The sequence below is a fragment of the Chionomys nivalis genome, chromosome 1 (assembly GCF_950005125.1).
Source record: "Chionomys nivalis chromosome 1, mChiNiv1.1, whole genome shotgun sequence".
NCBI lineage: Eukaryota > Metazoa > Chordata > Mammalia > Rodentia > Cricetidae > Chionomys > Chionomys nivalis.
In genome coordinates, this window is record NC_080086.1 from 173,228,710 (window position 1) to 173,246,586 (window position 17,877).

At 45.0% G+C, this 17,877-nt stretch overlaps 1 protein-coding gene across 1 annotated transcript in view; it reads right to left on the reverse strand.

The window, feature by feature from the left end:
- Positions 1 to 12,595, reverse strand: part of Strip2 (striatin interacting protein 2) — a 43,203-nt gene extending 30,608 nt beyond the window's left edge. Inside the window, exons 1-6 of the mRNA XM_057784469.1 lie at positions 12,417 to 12,595; positions 6,920 to 6,989; positions 3,563 to 3,637; positions 2,401 to 2,538; positions 815 to 935; positions 87 to 155 (exon numbers count right to left, since the gene is read on the reverse strand). Of these exons, the coding sequence (XP_057640452.1) occupies positions 87 to 155; positions 815 to 935; positions 2,401 to 2,538; positions 3,563 to 3,637; positions 6,920 to 6,989; positions 12,417 to 12,551 (608 nt within the window). The 5' untranslated portion in view covers positions 12,552 to 12,595. The remainder of the gene's footprint in view (positions 1 to 86; positions 156 to 814; positions 936 to 2,400; positions 2,539 to 3,562; positions 3,638 to 6,919; positions 6,990 to 12,416) is intronic.
- Positions 12,596 to 17,877: the final 5,282 nt, after the last annotated feature.

The following is a 17,877-nucleotide window of genomic DNA, read 5'->3' on the forward strand; positions in this document are numbered from 1 at the left end:
GCAGGTTAGTTAAAAGGTAACTTCTCACTCATCCAGGATTTGGAAAAAGGGTGACCCGTGCTAATCACCCCTCTGTCCTCACTCACCTGAGCTCAGTGCTGTCAGCAATGGAGACAGCTGGTTTCCGAAGGGCACTACTAGAGGCCTGGCTGTTGCTGCCGCGGAGAGGAAGGAAAGAACAGGAACCCATAAGGCTCCTTTCCTCCTTGTGCTCTCACTCACTCGCCACACAAACCCCCGCCATTCCCTGGTTAGGCATCCACAAGAAAATAGGAACACATAGCAATCCCTTGCACCTCAGTAAATCCTCAGCTATGGTGAAGACAAGGAAAAAAGATAGGGTCTGTGATATCAATTTCTCTTGTGATTTCCCACAATGCTTACCCCTGGGCTGAACACAAAACAGATACCAAGCAGTCTCTGATAAATAATAAGCAGACTTCAATGCATCTAAAACTCCAGGATAACAGGCACAAGAGAAAGAACGTCCAGTGCAGTGGCAGCAGATAAAGCCGCATCGACAGTTACAGCTCACGAGGGAAAGACTTAGGCACACTGACAGAAACTGGTCTGTTCCTGTGTGCTGTGCTTATGATGGAAAAAGTTTCCTTTATTAATTCCAGAGTTGGGCTCAGCTGAAAAGTTGCTTAGATTAAAAAAGTAATCAAACCAGGCTAGGCCTGTGAAGCCCAGGATTGTGGCTCAGGGAGAAGAACAATCCGGAAAGGAAGTTGGCAGGGGAAACTGCCAGTGAGTGTAGAGGGGAGATGTGAGTGGACTCAGTTTCTGCCCGCCCTCCCCTAAAGCTTCTCACTCGATTTCTATGTGGAGGAGCTCCAGGAAGGCCGAGAAGGTCCCCATCTGATAGAGCAGGAAGCAGTTGTATCTGGACCAGTGTAGCACGTCCACCTCCGAGTCACATTCCCCGAAAGTACCTAGAGGACCAGACAGTTGCTGTGATTGGGAGGGGCAGCTACCCCAGTTCTTTCTATCCTGCCACATGATTTAAATTTTTCTTAATACTTTACAGACTAATGAGGCTTATAGAGATTGGGCAGGGCCCATGAGAACTTCCTTAGATGTGTGAGCCAGTGGAGAAAGAGGTAGTCTCCCAGGTAAGTGAGTTGTAAATCACCCACCGAGAAGTAGGCTTCAAGATTCAAGAAGTAAGGATTCAAGCGTATATGTATAGTCTGTTTGGGAATGGATCTTCAGAAGAGAAACGGGGGGAATAGGGAGGGAAGGAAGGCAACTCAAAGAGTTCAGTCGCAGGGGACTTTCTGGAAACAATACAAAATACACAACTCAGAGTTATCTCTCCCAAGAGTGAGATAATCAAGATTATCTTCTCAATCTTGTTAGTCATTTTTATGAGAACTGAGTATATTAATTCTTCCCGCTTCCTGACTGGCCATTGTGGGTTGCAGACAAAGCCCTTACGCAAAAGGATCTTTGTATTAGCAGCTGGAAGTTGGTCAGAGCATCAGACCTGAGCGATTCAGAAGTACCACCTTATTTACTGCAGTCTCCCCTTTCCTAGTCTTTTCTTCCCGTTTATTGTTCTTTTCTGTTTGTTTTCTTACAGTTTAATTCCCAATCTGTTGGTTTGCCAGAAATCCTCACATGCATGATCTTAGAGCTTATTCTCATTACTCTAGCAAGACTTATATTCAGTGCTCCTTCCAACACCTGGCTAACAGGTTTCTTCTGGGAAGCTTTCCCCAATTCATCTCATTTAGTTCTGGTTATCTCCAAATTACTCCCAGCATCCCCTCCTGCTGCTGCGTTGGCCTGAATCTTCAAAACGCCAATGAGAAATCTCAGTGCTGGTGCCAGGGCACAGCTGGTGAAAGCAGTATCTGTGTTAACTCTGCTGGTGGCACATCATCAGCTCTCCCTACGTGGGGACTCTTTTGCCAATCTTCAAACACACTTAGCGCCCAGGTTAGACGGGGGGGAAATTCACACAAGAAGTTCTGACAGGTACCGGGTCTGATGGCTTATGTCTGTAGTCCTAACTTAGGAGGTAGAGGCAGGAGGGTCAAGGGTTCACAATCGTTCTCAGAGGAAAAGAAAGAAAAGAGGGCCAGGCATGGTAGCACACATCTTTAATCCTAGCATTTGTGAGGGAGAGGCAGATGAATCTCTGTGAGTTCGAGACTAGCCAGAGCTACAAAGTGAAACCCTGTTTTTAAAGAGAAAATAGGAAGGAAGAACCTGATGTGCGTGGTTCTTCCCAAGAGATCCAGAACAGTATCCAATGCTACCTCTTGATCTACTCCTAACATGGCAAGACTTGTGACTGTGTTGTAAGGCACCTTGCTTTCCTGGTAAGGTCTGCTTTATCCACTGCCCTCCCTAGTTTCCACCCCTATCAAATCAGCAAAAATAAACACGTACCTTGGGCTAGATAGAGAACAGCCCGGGCTACCTTAAGCCGTTGTTCCCTGCTGACCACCTCCAGTCGGTCCAGAAGTCCCATCACATAGGTCTTTTGGGCATCTTCTTCCAACTCCAGCCATTCCTTAGCATCTTGCACTAGGGATAGAAAGCCATACACAGCTGATGTTGGTTACTATCACTTCTTCCTGGAGAGGGCCCTGATAATACACCCACCTCTGTTCCCAGTTCCCAAAAGATTCTTTTCTTCAAAACCTTTTCTTATTTAAAAAGTTTTGGATTCTTTTTTTTTTGTTTTGTTTTGTTTTTTTGTTTTTGGTGACATTGAGGATTGAACCCGGGGCCTTTCACACACTAGGCAAGCTCTACCAGTAAGCTACGTTCCTACCCCAAGCTTTCCTTATTTAACTAGGAAAACATAAGGGATATATAGGAAAAGGACCCAAAATGTCCTAATCTGAGCCTACTCTGTCCCCACATTGTCACCATTCCCACTTTTGTCCACACAGTAAATTCTGCTCTCAGCCTTTCCTCAAGGAGTCCCTCTGTCTCCATCCATACCCAGCGCCTAGTCATCCTACAGGCCCAGTAAAAGAGGACCCTTCCACACCTATGCCCTAAACACTCTTTTGCTTTACCGTGATATTTCAAATTCTCCTCCGGGCCTTGGCTACTTGTGTGCTACGCACTCTCTGCCTGCTATCAGACTATGCACCTTATTTGTAGACGCTGCAAATGACTCCCAGCTCAGCCTCCTGCATCTCTGACACAACACATACTCACACACTGCACATTTGTTGAATTAAAAATTAAACTGCCACTGAGAAAGTAAGGAAACAGATCTGAAGGGATCACGACGAGGGCACATAACACTACTACTGGCAGGGAGTGGAGTGAGAGACAAAAGCTACACGTCAAGGACTAGGTCAGGCACACAATTCCATCGGGCTGCAGGGTATTAGTTCAGCCTTGCTGAGCCCCCTCTACTTTTCTAGGTTTCGCCTTCTCTGTGTAAGGAAGTCTGTGTTCTATATGCAAGAAATGAAGGGTGTGTGGTTGTGAAGGGGATGAAGAATCAAACTTTGGTTGAGCCTTTCACTGGGTCAGACTGGGACATCATGGATGGAATAGCATGCTTCTGTGACTAGGGATGTAGCAGCACCTTGAGTTCTGAAATCCTCTTCAAAGCACCTCCTGTTTGTGGTAAACTCCAGGTTCTCTGTGTAGCTGTATAATTCTGTAGCAGGAAGACAAAACAGAGTCACATTTAGAAACCCCCACGAAGAATCTAGAGTAGAGAGGCTCACTCGACGGAGCTGAAGGGTCCAACACATTCTTGTGTCCAATTCAATCTAGAGCCAGTTCCTCCCTTTCAGAACAGCTAAAAATAGCATGTGTGTCCCTGGGTGATTAAACTATCAAACCTGTCCTCCTGCCAGATGGCTGGCAACAGAGAAGGAAGACAGTCTTCGACATTTGGTAAGGGCTGGAGTACAAGGGGGTTAATGTCATCATTTCTGTTTCTTAGGGCTGCAATCTACTTAGTTCTGTCAACCCAGGTTAAAGCTATACCATCTTTAGGGAAGAGAAGGGCAACACAACTCGGGATCTTAGAGGAAAGATCTGTGCTGTTTAGGAAGCCAGGACAAGTGCTAGAAAAAAACAAAACAAAACAAACAAACAAAAACCCACATGCTGGTTGGAAGCCAGTTTGCTTTCCCTATATTGAGTTTCCTTGAAAGGCACAGAAATTTAGGTTCCTACATATGGCTACCTGGGAAGATGATGTGTCAAATCATGTGAGCACCTAAGGTTGCCAAAAGATTTCATGTTCAGGAAAATCTTGCAGCCTCTGACTATAAAACAAGGTAACAATGTTCCCTGCCCCTCCAGCACCAAAACATTCACTCTGCACCCTCATTTCACAAATGATTTTAAATCAAACATTATTTCAAAACCTATTCCACCTATATCATGAAGTCATAGAAATCTACGTACATTCCAGCCAAGTAGTTAAAAGATTGAGAACTACTTGGAAGTTAAAACTCATAAGTCTTGTGTCTCAGAATCTGGGGACAGCCAGAAACAAATCTCAACTTTAAATCTTAAATATGGCAATCATTAATTTGTTAATGGAAATGTGAGTATATGTGTATGCATTTATTTAGATCAGAAAAATCAGGAAAGCCTAGTCAGGAATGTAAACAGTGCTGAACTTTGTCCTTATTTTTTTAAATGTCAGATAATGAAATTTCATATACAATAATTAAAATACATTTAAGATAGTCATGAATCTTCTACTCAGATTAAACAAATGTAACATTTGTCATATGTGCTCAGACCACTCTCCAGCCTTATTCCTTCCTCAGGAAATAACTGCTACCATGAATTTGGCATTCATTCCTCACATGCTCACTTTTAGATTTGTTCTACATATGAATGTCCATAAACAATATACCAGGGCTGGAGAGGTGCCTAGCAGTTAACAGCACTTGTAACTCCTGCAGAGGACCAGGTTCAATTCCCAGCACCCATATGTTAGCTCACAACTATGCTTATCCCCACATTCAGACCACACACATAGTACACATATACATGCATGCAGGCAAAACATTCATACACATCAAGGAAAATGAATCTAAATTTAAACAATATATCTGTCATACTGTTCTATTTTTAATCTTAACATTATCATAAATTGTATAAATTCTTTTTGCCATTGCTTCTTTGCCTCAACTTTGTTGAGTATTTATTCATACTGAAATATGTTGATACAAATCACTTATATTAATGGTTATATGCAGACTATGATTACACGCTAGTTTATCTATTCCCTTGCAGATGGGGCTTTTAGGTTGTTCTTAACTTTTCGTAATTAAAAACAAGGCTGAAATAAATGCTTTTTTGTGTTCAAGGATAAAGTTCTTTAGATAATACATCTAGAGATAAAGTTACTGGGTCATAATATGTGCACATCTTCAATTTTATTAGATATGACCTAATTGCTTTCCAGTTTTATACTCTGCACCTTCACACTGCTACACATACGCAGTGGAGAAACGTGCTTACTAGTCCGTCACTAACTCTGTGTGCATGTGTATGGGCATATGCGTGCCATACTGCACACATACAAGTCAGACAATAGCGTGGGTGTCGGTTCTCTTCTTCCACCACCATGTGGGGCTGAGGGTGAAACTCAGGTCATGAGGCTTGGTGGCAAGTGGCCTTACCTGCTGGGTCATCTTGCCCGTCTTCAAATCTTATAGTCTGATGATTGTGAAATAATACCCTGTTTTTTAAAAATTCACTTCCTTCATTAACTAATAAACTTGAACATCTTTTCAGATACACACACATACACACACACACACACACTTTCTTCTGTGGTGCTGTGGCCTCATGCACGGCCCTTTAAATATTTACTGACTTTCTGATTTTCTTTTCTGCGAGTTTATATTCTTTGTCTACTTCTTTTTCAGGTTAGTCATCTCTTTGTTTATCTCTCTTTCTCTACACGTGTTCACATTCTAGATTCTAATCCTTTGTTCATTATTAAACCTAGCTATTTCTGTCACTCATTGCAAAATTTATTCCCTGGGCTTATTCACCAGAACTTCTGCAAAAATGTTTGTCTTTTTGTCTGAAAAAGCATGTCTCAAAGTGTCATTTCCATGTGACAGAATATTTAACTTTCACGCCATCTCCACCCAAAGCTCATTTATTAATAGCTAGCATTCACAGCACGTGTAACATGGAGGCCCTTAATGTGCAGAGATCACGCTTGCCCTAGCTAAAATTCTACAGGGAGAAGCAGCCCGGAATTGAAAAAGGAATGGGACCACTCAACCCCAGCTCACAGATATCTATGGCAGAGCTTGACTGTGACTGATGCAGGTGATGTCCAGCCAATTATCTATAACCTCCTTCAGCTGTGGCTGGAATGTTACTAAGGACAAGTGTTGGGGAAAGGAAGGAAAATGAAGGTAGACAAAGGAGAGAGAGAATGGGATAAAGAAAGGGTGGCAGAGAAAATAGGCACACAAATACATGGATTATAGGACGAGAGAGGTGAATAATGGAAACAGAGAGAACTGATTTGATATTTGAGAGTGCAGCAAAAAGGCCAGAGGCCAGAGAGATGGCTCAAGTGGTTAAGAGCACTGACTGCTTTTCCAGAGGACCCAGGTTCAATTCCCAGCACTCACATGGCAGCTCACAACTGTCTGTAATTCCTCACATAGACATACATGTAGGAAAACCACTGATGCACATAAAATAAAAAAAAATTAAATAAAAGAAAAATAATGACTAGGAAAGAGGATGAGACTGAGCAAATGAAGAGTACTCTCATCAAGGGGAATGCAGTGTAAAGGGATATTCGTTATTGGTTGCGGGAAGGATATAGCGATAACAGCCCTTGTTCAGTAGCTCTGGCTAAGAGCAGAGACGCTGTTGGAAGCTTAGCTGCCCGCTCCCTTCCCCACCACCTTTCCATTCACTCCTGATCGTCTATTCATACCTGACAGCTCTGCTGCATGCCCATCTGCATCTCCATATTCAAACTCCAGAGTAGGGCAGTCCACAGAGCCCTATAGTAGAGAAAGTTCTCATTAATGGGGAAAGGGGTTGTCAAAGAAAGAATATACCCTATTTCTACCCTTTTCCCTCTTGGAGGCCAAGGTCAGATCAGAGAGGCATCTAGAAAGCCCTAATTGGCCCTTTCATTTGAGAGTCAACCTCTCCTTTCAAACCAAAATCTGAGGCCCAGTGCAGGGAAGGGCTGGGATTGCTCTCTAGTATCAGCAAGTCTAGGTAAAGGACAGGACTGCAAACTGGGATAAAAGCTGCCATCTGAGGCAAGGCATGATAACATATGCATAGGATGTTCCATTCTGGAGGCAGAGGCGGGAGGGTTCACGCTTAAGGTCAGCCTGGGCTGGGGATGATGTTTAGCTAGCATGCATCAAGCCCCACATTTGATCTGCAATACTCCTGGAAACAGAGTATGGTGGCACACGCCTGCAGGCCCAGCACTCAGCTGCATGGGGAGTTTGAGGCCAGTCTGGACTGCATGGAACTTTTCATCACAAAACCATAACCAACTAAAAGCAAAAAGAAAGCAACGATCTAAGCCTATTTCTAATCTACATGAAACAGGGACAAGAGGAACATCTAGGTCATGTCTAAGAAAAAAGATAAGCAAAAACCAAAAGATGAGAACTGAATTCTGGCCCAAGTTCTGTTATTAGTCCACTAAATGTGTCCCATGCCAAAGGTTTCTCATATACTTAAAGAAAATAGGAAAAGAAAAAGGGAAAAGGAAAAGAAAAAGGTTTTGAGCTCTAACATTCAACAACTAATTATCCAGTTAGTATAAATAAGGTAGCATCCTTCCAAGTTGCATCAAATACTAAATTTCCTATGATGTTGTATGTATAATCCACTTTAAAATATTTTAATACTCTCACTTTCTAACCTCTTCAGATTCCTTTTAGTATACTTTTATATAAACTCTGTTTATTTAGACAATGCTGGGATTGCAGACATGTGCCACCACCTGGTGTATGAGTTGCTGGGATTAAATGCAGGACTTTGTACATACCAAGCAAGCACCTTACCAAATCTGCTACATCCCTAGATATTTTATTTTCGAGACAGGGTCTAGTTCTACAGGCCAGGATGCCCCAGAACTCACTATGTACTTCAGACCGCCTGAACTCAAAGGACAATCCTTCTGCCTCAGCCTTCCAAGCGTGGGATTTCTGGTATGAGTCACTGTGTTAGGCCCTATGTGAAATTTTGAAATTCTGGGTTCTGCTAGACCCGATTGCACAAGTCTTTAATCCTAGTACTCAGGATGTAGAGACAGGAGGATCTTTGTGCATTTGAGGTCAGCCGGTCTACATAGTGAATTCCAGGTCTGCCAGAGCTACATAGTGAGATCCTGTCTCAAAAATCAACGAAGCAAAAATAAATACCATCTTAATCTTGCTTCTGTCACATATTATGTAATCATGGCCAAGTTTACTTCTCTGTACCTCAGTATAATATTAAATAAATATTTGGTCTTTGCCCTTGGTTCCTAGCAGTGTTCCTAAAAATCCTTAGAACATTCTGATCGTGTTGTATGTTACTCAGGATCCCATTAACTATACCAGAATTAATGTTACTGATAACTCATGGGGGACCTTTACATAGTTCTAAGTAAGGATTGGCTCTACCAGAAAAAAAAAAAAGCATGCTTTGAAGCTAATAATCAGTGCTCTTCTGATGGTGGTATGTGGACCACAGATTGAGCTCAGTTGCAAGGCCAAGGGTTTATTGACCCCATCACGTTCCATATGAAAACCCAGTCAGTTAAGGTCTTGTTATGTAAGCCTGAGGTGCGGGCAGTTCTCAGAACCCATGAGTACGTGTTTGTAATCCCAGTGCTGGGCAACCATCCTGGCCAACTTGGGACTAGCTCCTCACCAGTGAAAGACTGTCTCAAAAAACCGAGGTGAATGGCCCAGGAATGACACCTGAGATGTCCCCCTGGCCTTCACACATGTGCACACACATGTACATTTCCAGCTGCACAGGAAGAGAGGGTGTGTGTGTGTGTGTGACAGAATCCCTGACACAATGACTTGCAGTTTGGTGCTGATGAAAAAAAAAATGGCTGTATTAAGAGGGTGGTGACCCTTAGAGAGGGCATAGAATCTCCTAACCAACCCAAGCCCATATCGTGTCTTATGAATCTCTTCTATTTAGTTGTTTGTGATTTGTATCTTTTTTTTTTGTTTTTTGTTTTTTGTTTTTGTTTTTGTTTTTTTGAGACAGGGTTTCTCTGTGGTTTTGGAGCCTGTCCTGGAACTAGCTCTTGTAGACCAGGCTGGTCTCGAACTCACAGAGATCCGCCTGCCTCTGCCTCCCGAGTGCTGGGATTAAAGGCGTGCGCCACCACCGCCCGGCCTGATTTGTATCTTTTATTTAAAAATCGGATTCTTTTTTTTTTTTTTTTTTTTTTTGGTTTTTCGAGACAGGGTTTCTCTGTGGTTTTGGAGCCTGTCCTGGAACTAGCTCTTGTAGACCAGGCTGGTCTCGAACTCACAGAGATCCGCCTGCCTCTGCTTCCCAAGTGCTGGGATTAAAGGCGTGCGCCACCACCACCCAGCTACCCGGCTTAAAAATAGGATTCTTAAGTATATACATTCCTGAGTTCAGTCATTAGCAAACCATCAATCCAACTTGAAAGAGGTAAGTAATGTTAGCCTGAGTTTTCAGTTTGCCAAGAAGAAATCTAGGAACCTCACTTGCGGTTGGCCTCTCAAGTAGGGGCAATCTTGTGCATGCACTGACCCCGGGTAATTAGTGTCAGAACTGAATTCACATGGAGGACATTCCATTGGCATCAGCTGGAAAATGCTCAGTTTTCTCATCCATAAAATGAGGACAATAATAAGACTCTCTTCGGAGGGTTATTGTAAGGATTAGTTAAGTACAAGAAAGGCTCTTAGCATATATAGCTCTCTTGATCTGTGTCAATTGTGATTCTCTTCTAGCAATTTTTTTTTTCAGAAGCCCTAGAAAAGAAAACTATCTTCCCTAAGAACTGCCCTCTGCTGGAAAGTAAAGAGGAATGAAAAGCAGATCTGGGCACCGCAAAGATGGTAGGGGACCGGCTGACAAGAATATCCTATGCACTGGAAGGAAGAAAAAAAAAAGGTCGTTTTTGCAGCATGGCTTTTTGGAGGCAATGAGCCCCGACAGAGATGATGACTACAGTTGTTCACTTCCAAGCATGAAGAATGCAGCTGCAGAAATACAGCAGTAAACAGCAGTGCCAGGAAAAGTCTGGGGTATCGACACTGAACTCACTGGCAGAAGCAAAGTACTAGGAGAGCCTTTTCCTGCTGGAAGCTGTGAGAGGTGAGGGTCATTACTTCAGAAGGGAGATCCAACAGAACACTCTGCAGCCACCTTATTTGCATATTGCCTGTCTCCCCACCCTTCCTAGAATGCTAGCTCACTGATGTGTCATTAGCACCTAATAACTTCATTGTTATCTCCTGCAAATATCTGATCAAGAACTTCCTCTACTTTGTGCAGCCACAACGTGAACAGCTCTCCTTCACCATGCCCTCCCCACCATGAAAGACCTCTGAAACCACGAGCCATCTTTTCCTCCAATGGGTGGGGGCAAAACAGAAACAACCAATGTCTTTCTTGGGGAAGGTGGTACATGGTTCTTCTAAAAGAAAATAGCAAGGAAACCTTGGCTGTGCAAGGTGGTGACTCTAGGGGCAATTCTCCACCCCCCCACTCTTACCTTTAAGAAAACAGGAGGTGGCCGGGCTGTGGTGGCGCACGCCTTTAATCCCAGCATTCGGGAGGCAGAGGCAGGCAGATCTCTGAGAGTTCGAGACCAGCCTGGTCTACAAAAGCTAGTTCCAGGACAGGCTCCAAAGCCACAGAGAAACCCTGTCTCGAAAAACCAAAAAAAAAAAAAAAAAGAAAGAAAACAGGAGGTGGGGGGGAGTTCAGTGGTAGTAAACATGCTTAGTTTTGTGAGCCCTCTTTACAACAAATAAGCAAACAGACAAATAAATCACATTGGAAACTGTGATGTATTATTCAGACAAAGCATCATGGACTTGATTTATAGGACTCCCTCTGCCAGTTAATGACAATGATGAGTTATAAGTACTGACCAATTAATTATGTGAACTGTGATAAGCACTTTATGTTCAATTATTTATAGCGTTAACCCCATTTTAGAGAAGAAGAAACTGGAGCTCCAATAGGTTAGGTAATTCGCCACAAAGAAAATAAATAGTAGCACTGAAATAAAAAAAAAACTGGCCTGACGGACTCTGAACTTGGTGGTCTTGGCCACTCCCTTTGCTAGGTGTCTGATATCAGGAAGGTTGGCTTTATCTCTTTTACTCCCTAAATGACTCCCCCGCCCCCCACTTCCCGGCCTCTTTTATGGTGCTAAGGATCAAATTTAGCACCTTGAACATGCTAGCTAGGCAAACACTCCATCACTGTGCCATATCCTCCAGCCCTGTGTCTTTTGCATACTAAAATGAAAGGGTTGGGCTCACTTTGGTGGCACATACTGTAATCCCAGAATTTGGGAAATAGAAACAAGAAGATCAAGGAGGAGTTCAAGGCTCTCCTCAGCTAACACAGTGAGTTCAAGCCCAGCCAGGGGAAATGAAACTCTGTTGTCAATGGCTTTGCCCTGAGCTGTCTCAAATAGCTAAACTAAGATGAAATCACATAAAATAAGGGCTAAACCAAATGACCTCCACAGTCCCGCAAGCGACATTTCCTCCCCGTGAGTTGTCTCCCTCTGCCCCCGCCAATGCAGTTTTGCTCTTGGCTAATAGATGGAATAAGGGTGTGTGTGTATGTGTGTGTGTGTGGGGGGGGGGGTGATAATAATTCAGTCCTTTCATTGTTCTGGTTAGATTTTTTTTGTTGTTGTTTAATTTAGAGGAGGAAAATATCCAAATAGCCAACCCCCTTAGCTGCACCTGGGACCGCTGCACCCAAATGCCGCCGCTCTGGTTCTACCCCAGCTTGAACCACGTCTCTCTTAACCCTCCTAGACAGGGGCGAGACCTCCGCGGAAAGCGCTCCCTCAGGCACCTCCATCACCCCGAGATCAGAGGATAGCGAGGGCAAGCAGGTGCTTCAGGCCGGTCTGGTCCAGTCCAGAGCCAGTTGCTGCAGTCTGGAGCGGGAGACGCGCTGCTCGCCTGCCCATCCCGGCTGGGGCTCCCACCCCTCCGGACAGTCCTAGCACCTCTGCGCGCTGGTTCCCCATCAGCAAATCGGGGTCCGAAAATCACCCGGCGACAGCTATCAAGTATCTGCAAAGTATCTGTTACGCTCTTCGCGCGGGTTAGGGAAACTGCAGGCAACAGGGCTGGAAAGCCGGCGACCCGCAGCGGGAAGGGACCGGGCTGTGGGCCGCGACACCTCATCCGCCGCTTCCCGCCCGGGGACATCTCCGGGTTCCTCACCTCCGACTCCCGCCGCTGGCTGCGGAACGCTTCCCGGCCCTTGGGCGCACCCAGTTTCCCTTTGCCGCCGTTGCCGTTGTTGCCGTTGTCATTAGCGGGTGAGCCGGCGGGCCCGGGCGCCGCGGGGTCGTCCATGCTGGGCCGGTTGGTTCCCTCCAGCCGCTCGCCTCCCTAAAGCAGCTCCGCGGTCTCTGCCCGGGGCGACCCAGCCACAGCGCGCGCCCGAACCCAGGCCCCGCCCCCTACGCTTCTATTGGCTGTAACTACTCCCTGCGGCCCCGCCCTGTGTTGCGATTGGCTGATCAGCCAGGCCGAGGTTGGGGCTCTTTCAAGGAATATTTCCCCCTCACACGCCAGGCTTTTTTACTGCACTTTGCAGGAGGTTGGCTCCTGGCTCCGCCTCTCGAATTCTGGATCCTGAGCTCGAGTGGCTTAGCTCCGCGCTGCCTGCTCCTTTCAGCGCTGTCGGGTCCCACGTAGCGGCCTTTCCCTGCCAGCCCTAGTCTTCGCCCCAGTTCCACTGCAGTCTACGGTTCCACAGACCGGGACCCCCAATCCTGGCTGCTGCACGCCTCTCACATCCCGCTTTGTCGCAGAGAAGGGCTTGGCCCTTTGGAATAGCCTGAGCCACCACACCACTAACTTATCCTTTCTGGAAGCCGGGAGAAAGGGAGTTGCGGGGAGGGATGTCACTGAAATCCTTGCCGCCCTCGAGGTGCTGCTCCTTGTCATCTGTCCCCAGCTATGCAAGCACCTTTCTCGTGGTGCGAATAAGTAGCAAGCACCTACCCTCACCCACTGCTCTTTCTTTCCCCTCTCTAGAGCAATCTCTGGGCGGGCGAGAAGGCTCAGTGGGTAAAAACACTTAGTTCTAATCTAAGCCTAAGGTCTTGAGTTCGATCCCCGAGTCCCCACATGGTGGGATTGCTGAAAGTTGTCCTCTGACCTCCACAAGTACTCCGCGGTGTCCCCCCTATTCCCACACATACAAACAATAAATATTTAAATTAAGAAAGATAAAAAACCTGCACCCTAATTGCTCAAGGTAACGGAGAGTTGAAGGCTGTGAGTACTACCCTCTCCTGAATTAGATAGGCAGATCTGGTTTGACAAAGGCTAAAGCGAAGTGGAAGGAACAAATCGCCATCCTAATCTATTGCTTTGGGAAGACCATGGGCGGTGAAGGAATCATTGAATTGGGGGCCCTGCCAAACACCACATTAGATGTTTTGTTTGTTTGTTTGTTTGTTTGGTTTGGTTTTTTGTTCCCCCCCCCCCCCCAAGTACAACACCTTTTTCCTGACAGGCTATTTTCATGAATCCGTTTTTTACTGACGAAGAAACTTGTAAGCACAGAGAACGCCATGGGGTTCCCAAAGTATTATATTGAGTCTTGTCTTAGGGTTGTAAGTGTGCTGCTCTGTGGAAGAAACCCATTCTCTTGGTTTTATAGTCTTGGCGTTTCAATTGCTGCGATAAAACCATGACCAAAAGCAACTTGGGTAGGGGAGGATTTATTCCGTCTGACAGATTACAGTCCATTACTGAGGGGAGCCAGAGCAGGAGCAGCGGAAGGGAAAACCATGGAGGAATGCTGCTTACTGACGTGTTCCTCACAGCCTGCTCAGCCTGCTTTTTTATACAACTCAGGACCACTTGCTCAGTGGTGTTCGTGCCCACAGTGAGCCAGCCCGGCCCACAGTGAGCGAGCCCCGCCCACAGCAACCACTAATAAAGAAACGGCCCCATAAGCTTGTCCACAGGTCAATCTGCTGGGGGCTTTTTCTCAGCTGAGGTTCTGTCTTCCAAAATGACTCTAGCTTTCTGTCCAGTTCACACAAAGCTAGCCAGCACAGCTACTGCTCTTGAAGATCCCGCTTACGACCCTTTCTCCTCTAGACTTTTTTTTTTTTTTTTTTTTTTTTTTTTTTTGAGGCAGGGTTTCTCCGTAGCTTTTGGTTCCTGTCCTGGAACTAGCTCTTGTAGACCAGGCTGGCCTCAAACTCACAGAAATCCGCCTGCCTCTGCCTCCCGAGTGCTGGGATTAAAGGCGTGCGCCACCACCGCCCGGCTAGAAAGACTTTTTATTGACCCTCCTTACTTTAAGCATGTTGCTGTCAAAACGACTTTGCTGATATCCCAAACTGTGGTATTTGTATTCTCCTCAAACAATGCATTTATCCCTCCTTTCCTATATCTTAGGGACAATCCCATTCTTTTCAGACATGGTCTCATATTGTAACCCGGGATAGACTATGGAGTCTAGTTTGGCCATCCTGATTTCACTCCCTTGAGTATTGGGATTACAGACATGAGACAATGTGCACATCTTAACCCATTTGTTTTTAAAAATATATTATTTATGTATATGAGTGTTTTGGCTATTATGTATATCTGTGCACCACATGCCTTCCTGGTGCCCACAGAGGCAAGCGGAGGGAGTTGGATCTCTGGGACTGGAGTTGGGAGTTGCCATCTTAACCCTGGGAACTGGGAACTGAACTCGGGTCCTCCGCAAGAGCAGCCTGTGCTCTTAACCCAGTGAGCCTTCTCAGAACCCTCAGCTCTCTTTCTACCTTACCTTTTTACCTTTCTGTTAGTTGGCAGGGTAGCAGGAGGAGCACTGATAGAGACTTCGTTCCTTGGAAATTTCTGGATACCTTTCCTGGTCCCCAACATCTCACTAGCACCCCTAGTCTTCTATTCCCACTCCTACTCCACTATGGGTGTAGCTCCTTTGGAGGGTCAACCTCATTGTGCTTTTTTTTTTTTTTTTTTTTGAGTCAGGCTGGTCTCAAATATGGTTTAACTGAGGATGACCTTGAACTCCTGACCTTCCTGTTCAGAGTGCTGGGGTTACAGATGTGCACCACACCTGGTTCTTCACTGGCTTTGGCATGCCACGTTTCTGTGTTTAATATGGGGATTCACAATCTGTATGCTGTTGACATTTTGTACAGAAAAATCATTTATTATGGGGAAATGTCCCCTACATTTTAAGCTGTTCAGCAGAACTTTGGGCTGCCCCTGAAATATGCCAGTAGTACTTTTCCCTTAGTTAGTACAACCAAAAATGTCTTTAAACATTGCAATATGTCCCCTGGGGAGCAAAAATCTCCTTTTGCAATACCTTGACTTTGCAAATAAACTCATGTGAATTTCCAAGAAAATCTTTGGCTCCAAGGCACAAACTATTTGATTTTGAATTTTTTTAGGGCAAAATTTGTTAAATTCTGAAAAATGTACAATCTACAATAAGATTCACAACCCACACTTTGCTTACCCCTGCTTTAGTATAACAGACTTGCCACAGCATAGCCCATTGGGTTTCTTACTAAAACAGTTCATTTCTACCTTTTCTGTACCTCTCCTCTTAAGCAGCCAGAGCTCTAGAACTGACAGTCAGAGATGATTTTCCGATGAGCCTAGTCGATCAGTAAAATCCTCACAGACACTAGTTCCGAAGCTTTCTTCCTTTTTCTGCTTACCCCCAAGGCAAAGGGCACAGACTGATCCCTTGGGAGTGGGGCTGAGGCAGTCTCCTCTGGCTCCTATCTAAAGGCAACTGCTGAGCCTAGAGCTCCATCTGGTTTTGCTTTCAGAAATGGGTGAAAAATTTGAAGATTGCAAAGAATCAGAAGGTGATCTCTGCCTAGTGGGCTGGAAATCAGCAAAGATCACACATCTTTCTGCTCAACATAAGCCCAGATAGACGTGAAGTGTCTGTGGAAAAACTGGTGAAGTCACAGGAAACTTGAATCGACTGAAAACTGTAGGCCATTCAGCTTATTTGTTAACAAATGAGTGACAGCTGTGAACACCAATAGCCACAGAAGCACCCAGAAGTGAACCGGAGAGATAATTTGTCAGGCTGGCCATGTGCCTTTTCATTTCCTGAGATGCTGTCAGTATCTTAACATCTGTGATTCCAGGGCTAGAGACGGCTGGTGGCTAAGAGCAAGCACTCACTGTTCTCCCAGAGAACCTGGGTTCGGTTTCCAGTACCCACACCAGGCAGCTCACAACCACCTGTGTGGCTTCCACAGGCACCAGAACTCACATTCACTTACCCACACACAGATATAGAAATAAAATAAAATCTTAAAAACAGCAGCACCTCCCCCTCCCCCCACCATACTACCAAGTCCCCTTGTCCCGAAGCTTTACTTCCAAACTCAGGCTTCTGACAGAGGAAGGGTTGATGATACAAACATGAATAATTAGAGATAAAACAAATTCCTTTCTCTATTTAAGTACTCAAATTCACAAAAGTAAAATAGTTCATTAAACAGAGATTACCTAGCACTAAGACAGCTTAAATATAAGATGCAGAAAGTCTTTAATTCCCTCGTTTCTGGGGGCTACTTGGTAGACAGGACAATAAAGAGTCCACGTGGCACACAATGCAACAGAGGCTATAGGACCCTAGTCTGGGACCTAAAAGGGAGGTTAGGAAATAGTGTGTGCACCAATATCTCTAAGCAGTAATTTTCTTCTCTTCTGTATATTACCTGCAAGTGTCTGTGCACTGTCTGCATGCAGTGCCAGCAGAGGGTGCTGGATCAACAGGAACTGGAGCTACAGATGCTTGTGAGCCAATATATGGGTGCTGGGAATTGAACCTGAATCCCCTGAAAGAGCAGCCATGCTGTTAACCACGGAGTCTTTTTTTCTCCAGTCCTACTTTAAGCAGCATTTTTAATACAATGGGCTAATAAAACTTTAACATAAAGCATTACACAGTTTACAACTAAGTACACTATAAGAAAATTATCCTACTAATAATGGCTGAGAAAGAATAGACAACTGTTCATATTCTAGTTACTGATTTTAGAGATATCGGACTCTCCCCCCCCCCCCACACACACTTTGGATGGATACTGTCCAGTTCTGGGCGCTTAGATCTTTTGAAGGGCAGCACAGTGGCACTGGTGACCTAGGTCCATGCTTTAGTTTAGTTTTTTTATGAGTATTTTAAAGATTTATTTATTTATTTATTATTTATTATGTATACAACATTCTGCCTCCATGTATGCCTGTACGCCAGAAGAGGGCGCCAGATCTCATTACGCATGGCTGTGAGCCACCATGTGGTTGCTGGGACTCAGGACCTCTGGAAGAAATGGAACCACTGAGCCATCTCTCCAGCCACCTAGTTTTTTGTTTGTTTGTTTTTAAAAAAAAACATCTTAACTAACCTCACAGTCCTCATCTCAAGGTGGCGGTTCTGAGGTGTGTGTCAAGGTGGGCTGGTAGGGGAGGGACAAGGTACCGGCTAGCAGGGTCTCAGGGTAATGGTCACGCAAACATGCCTGCTAGTTATAGCATCAACTTCTCACATCTTTGTCCTATGGCAGGTGACCTTATTCACCTGGTGCCCACATACCTCTCTCCTCTGAATTCCTAGTTCACAGAAGCAAGTGTTAGTCTCCGGACACAGATCAGTTTTAAGAATATTTTA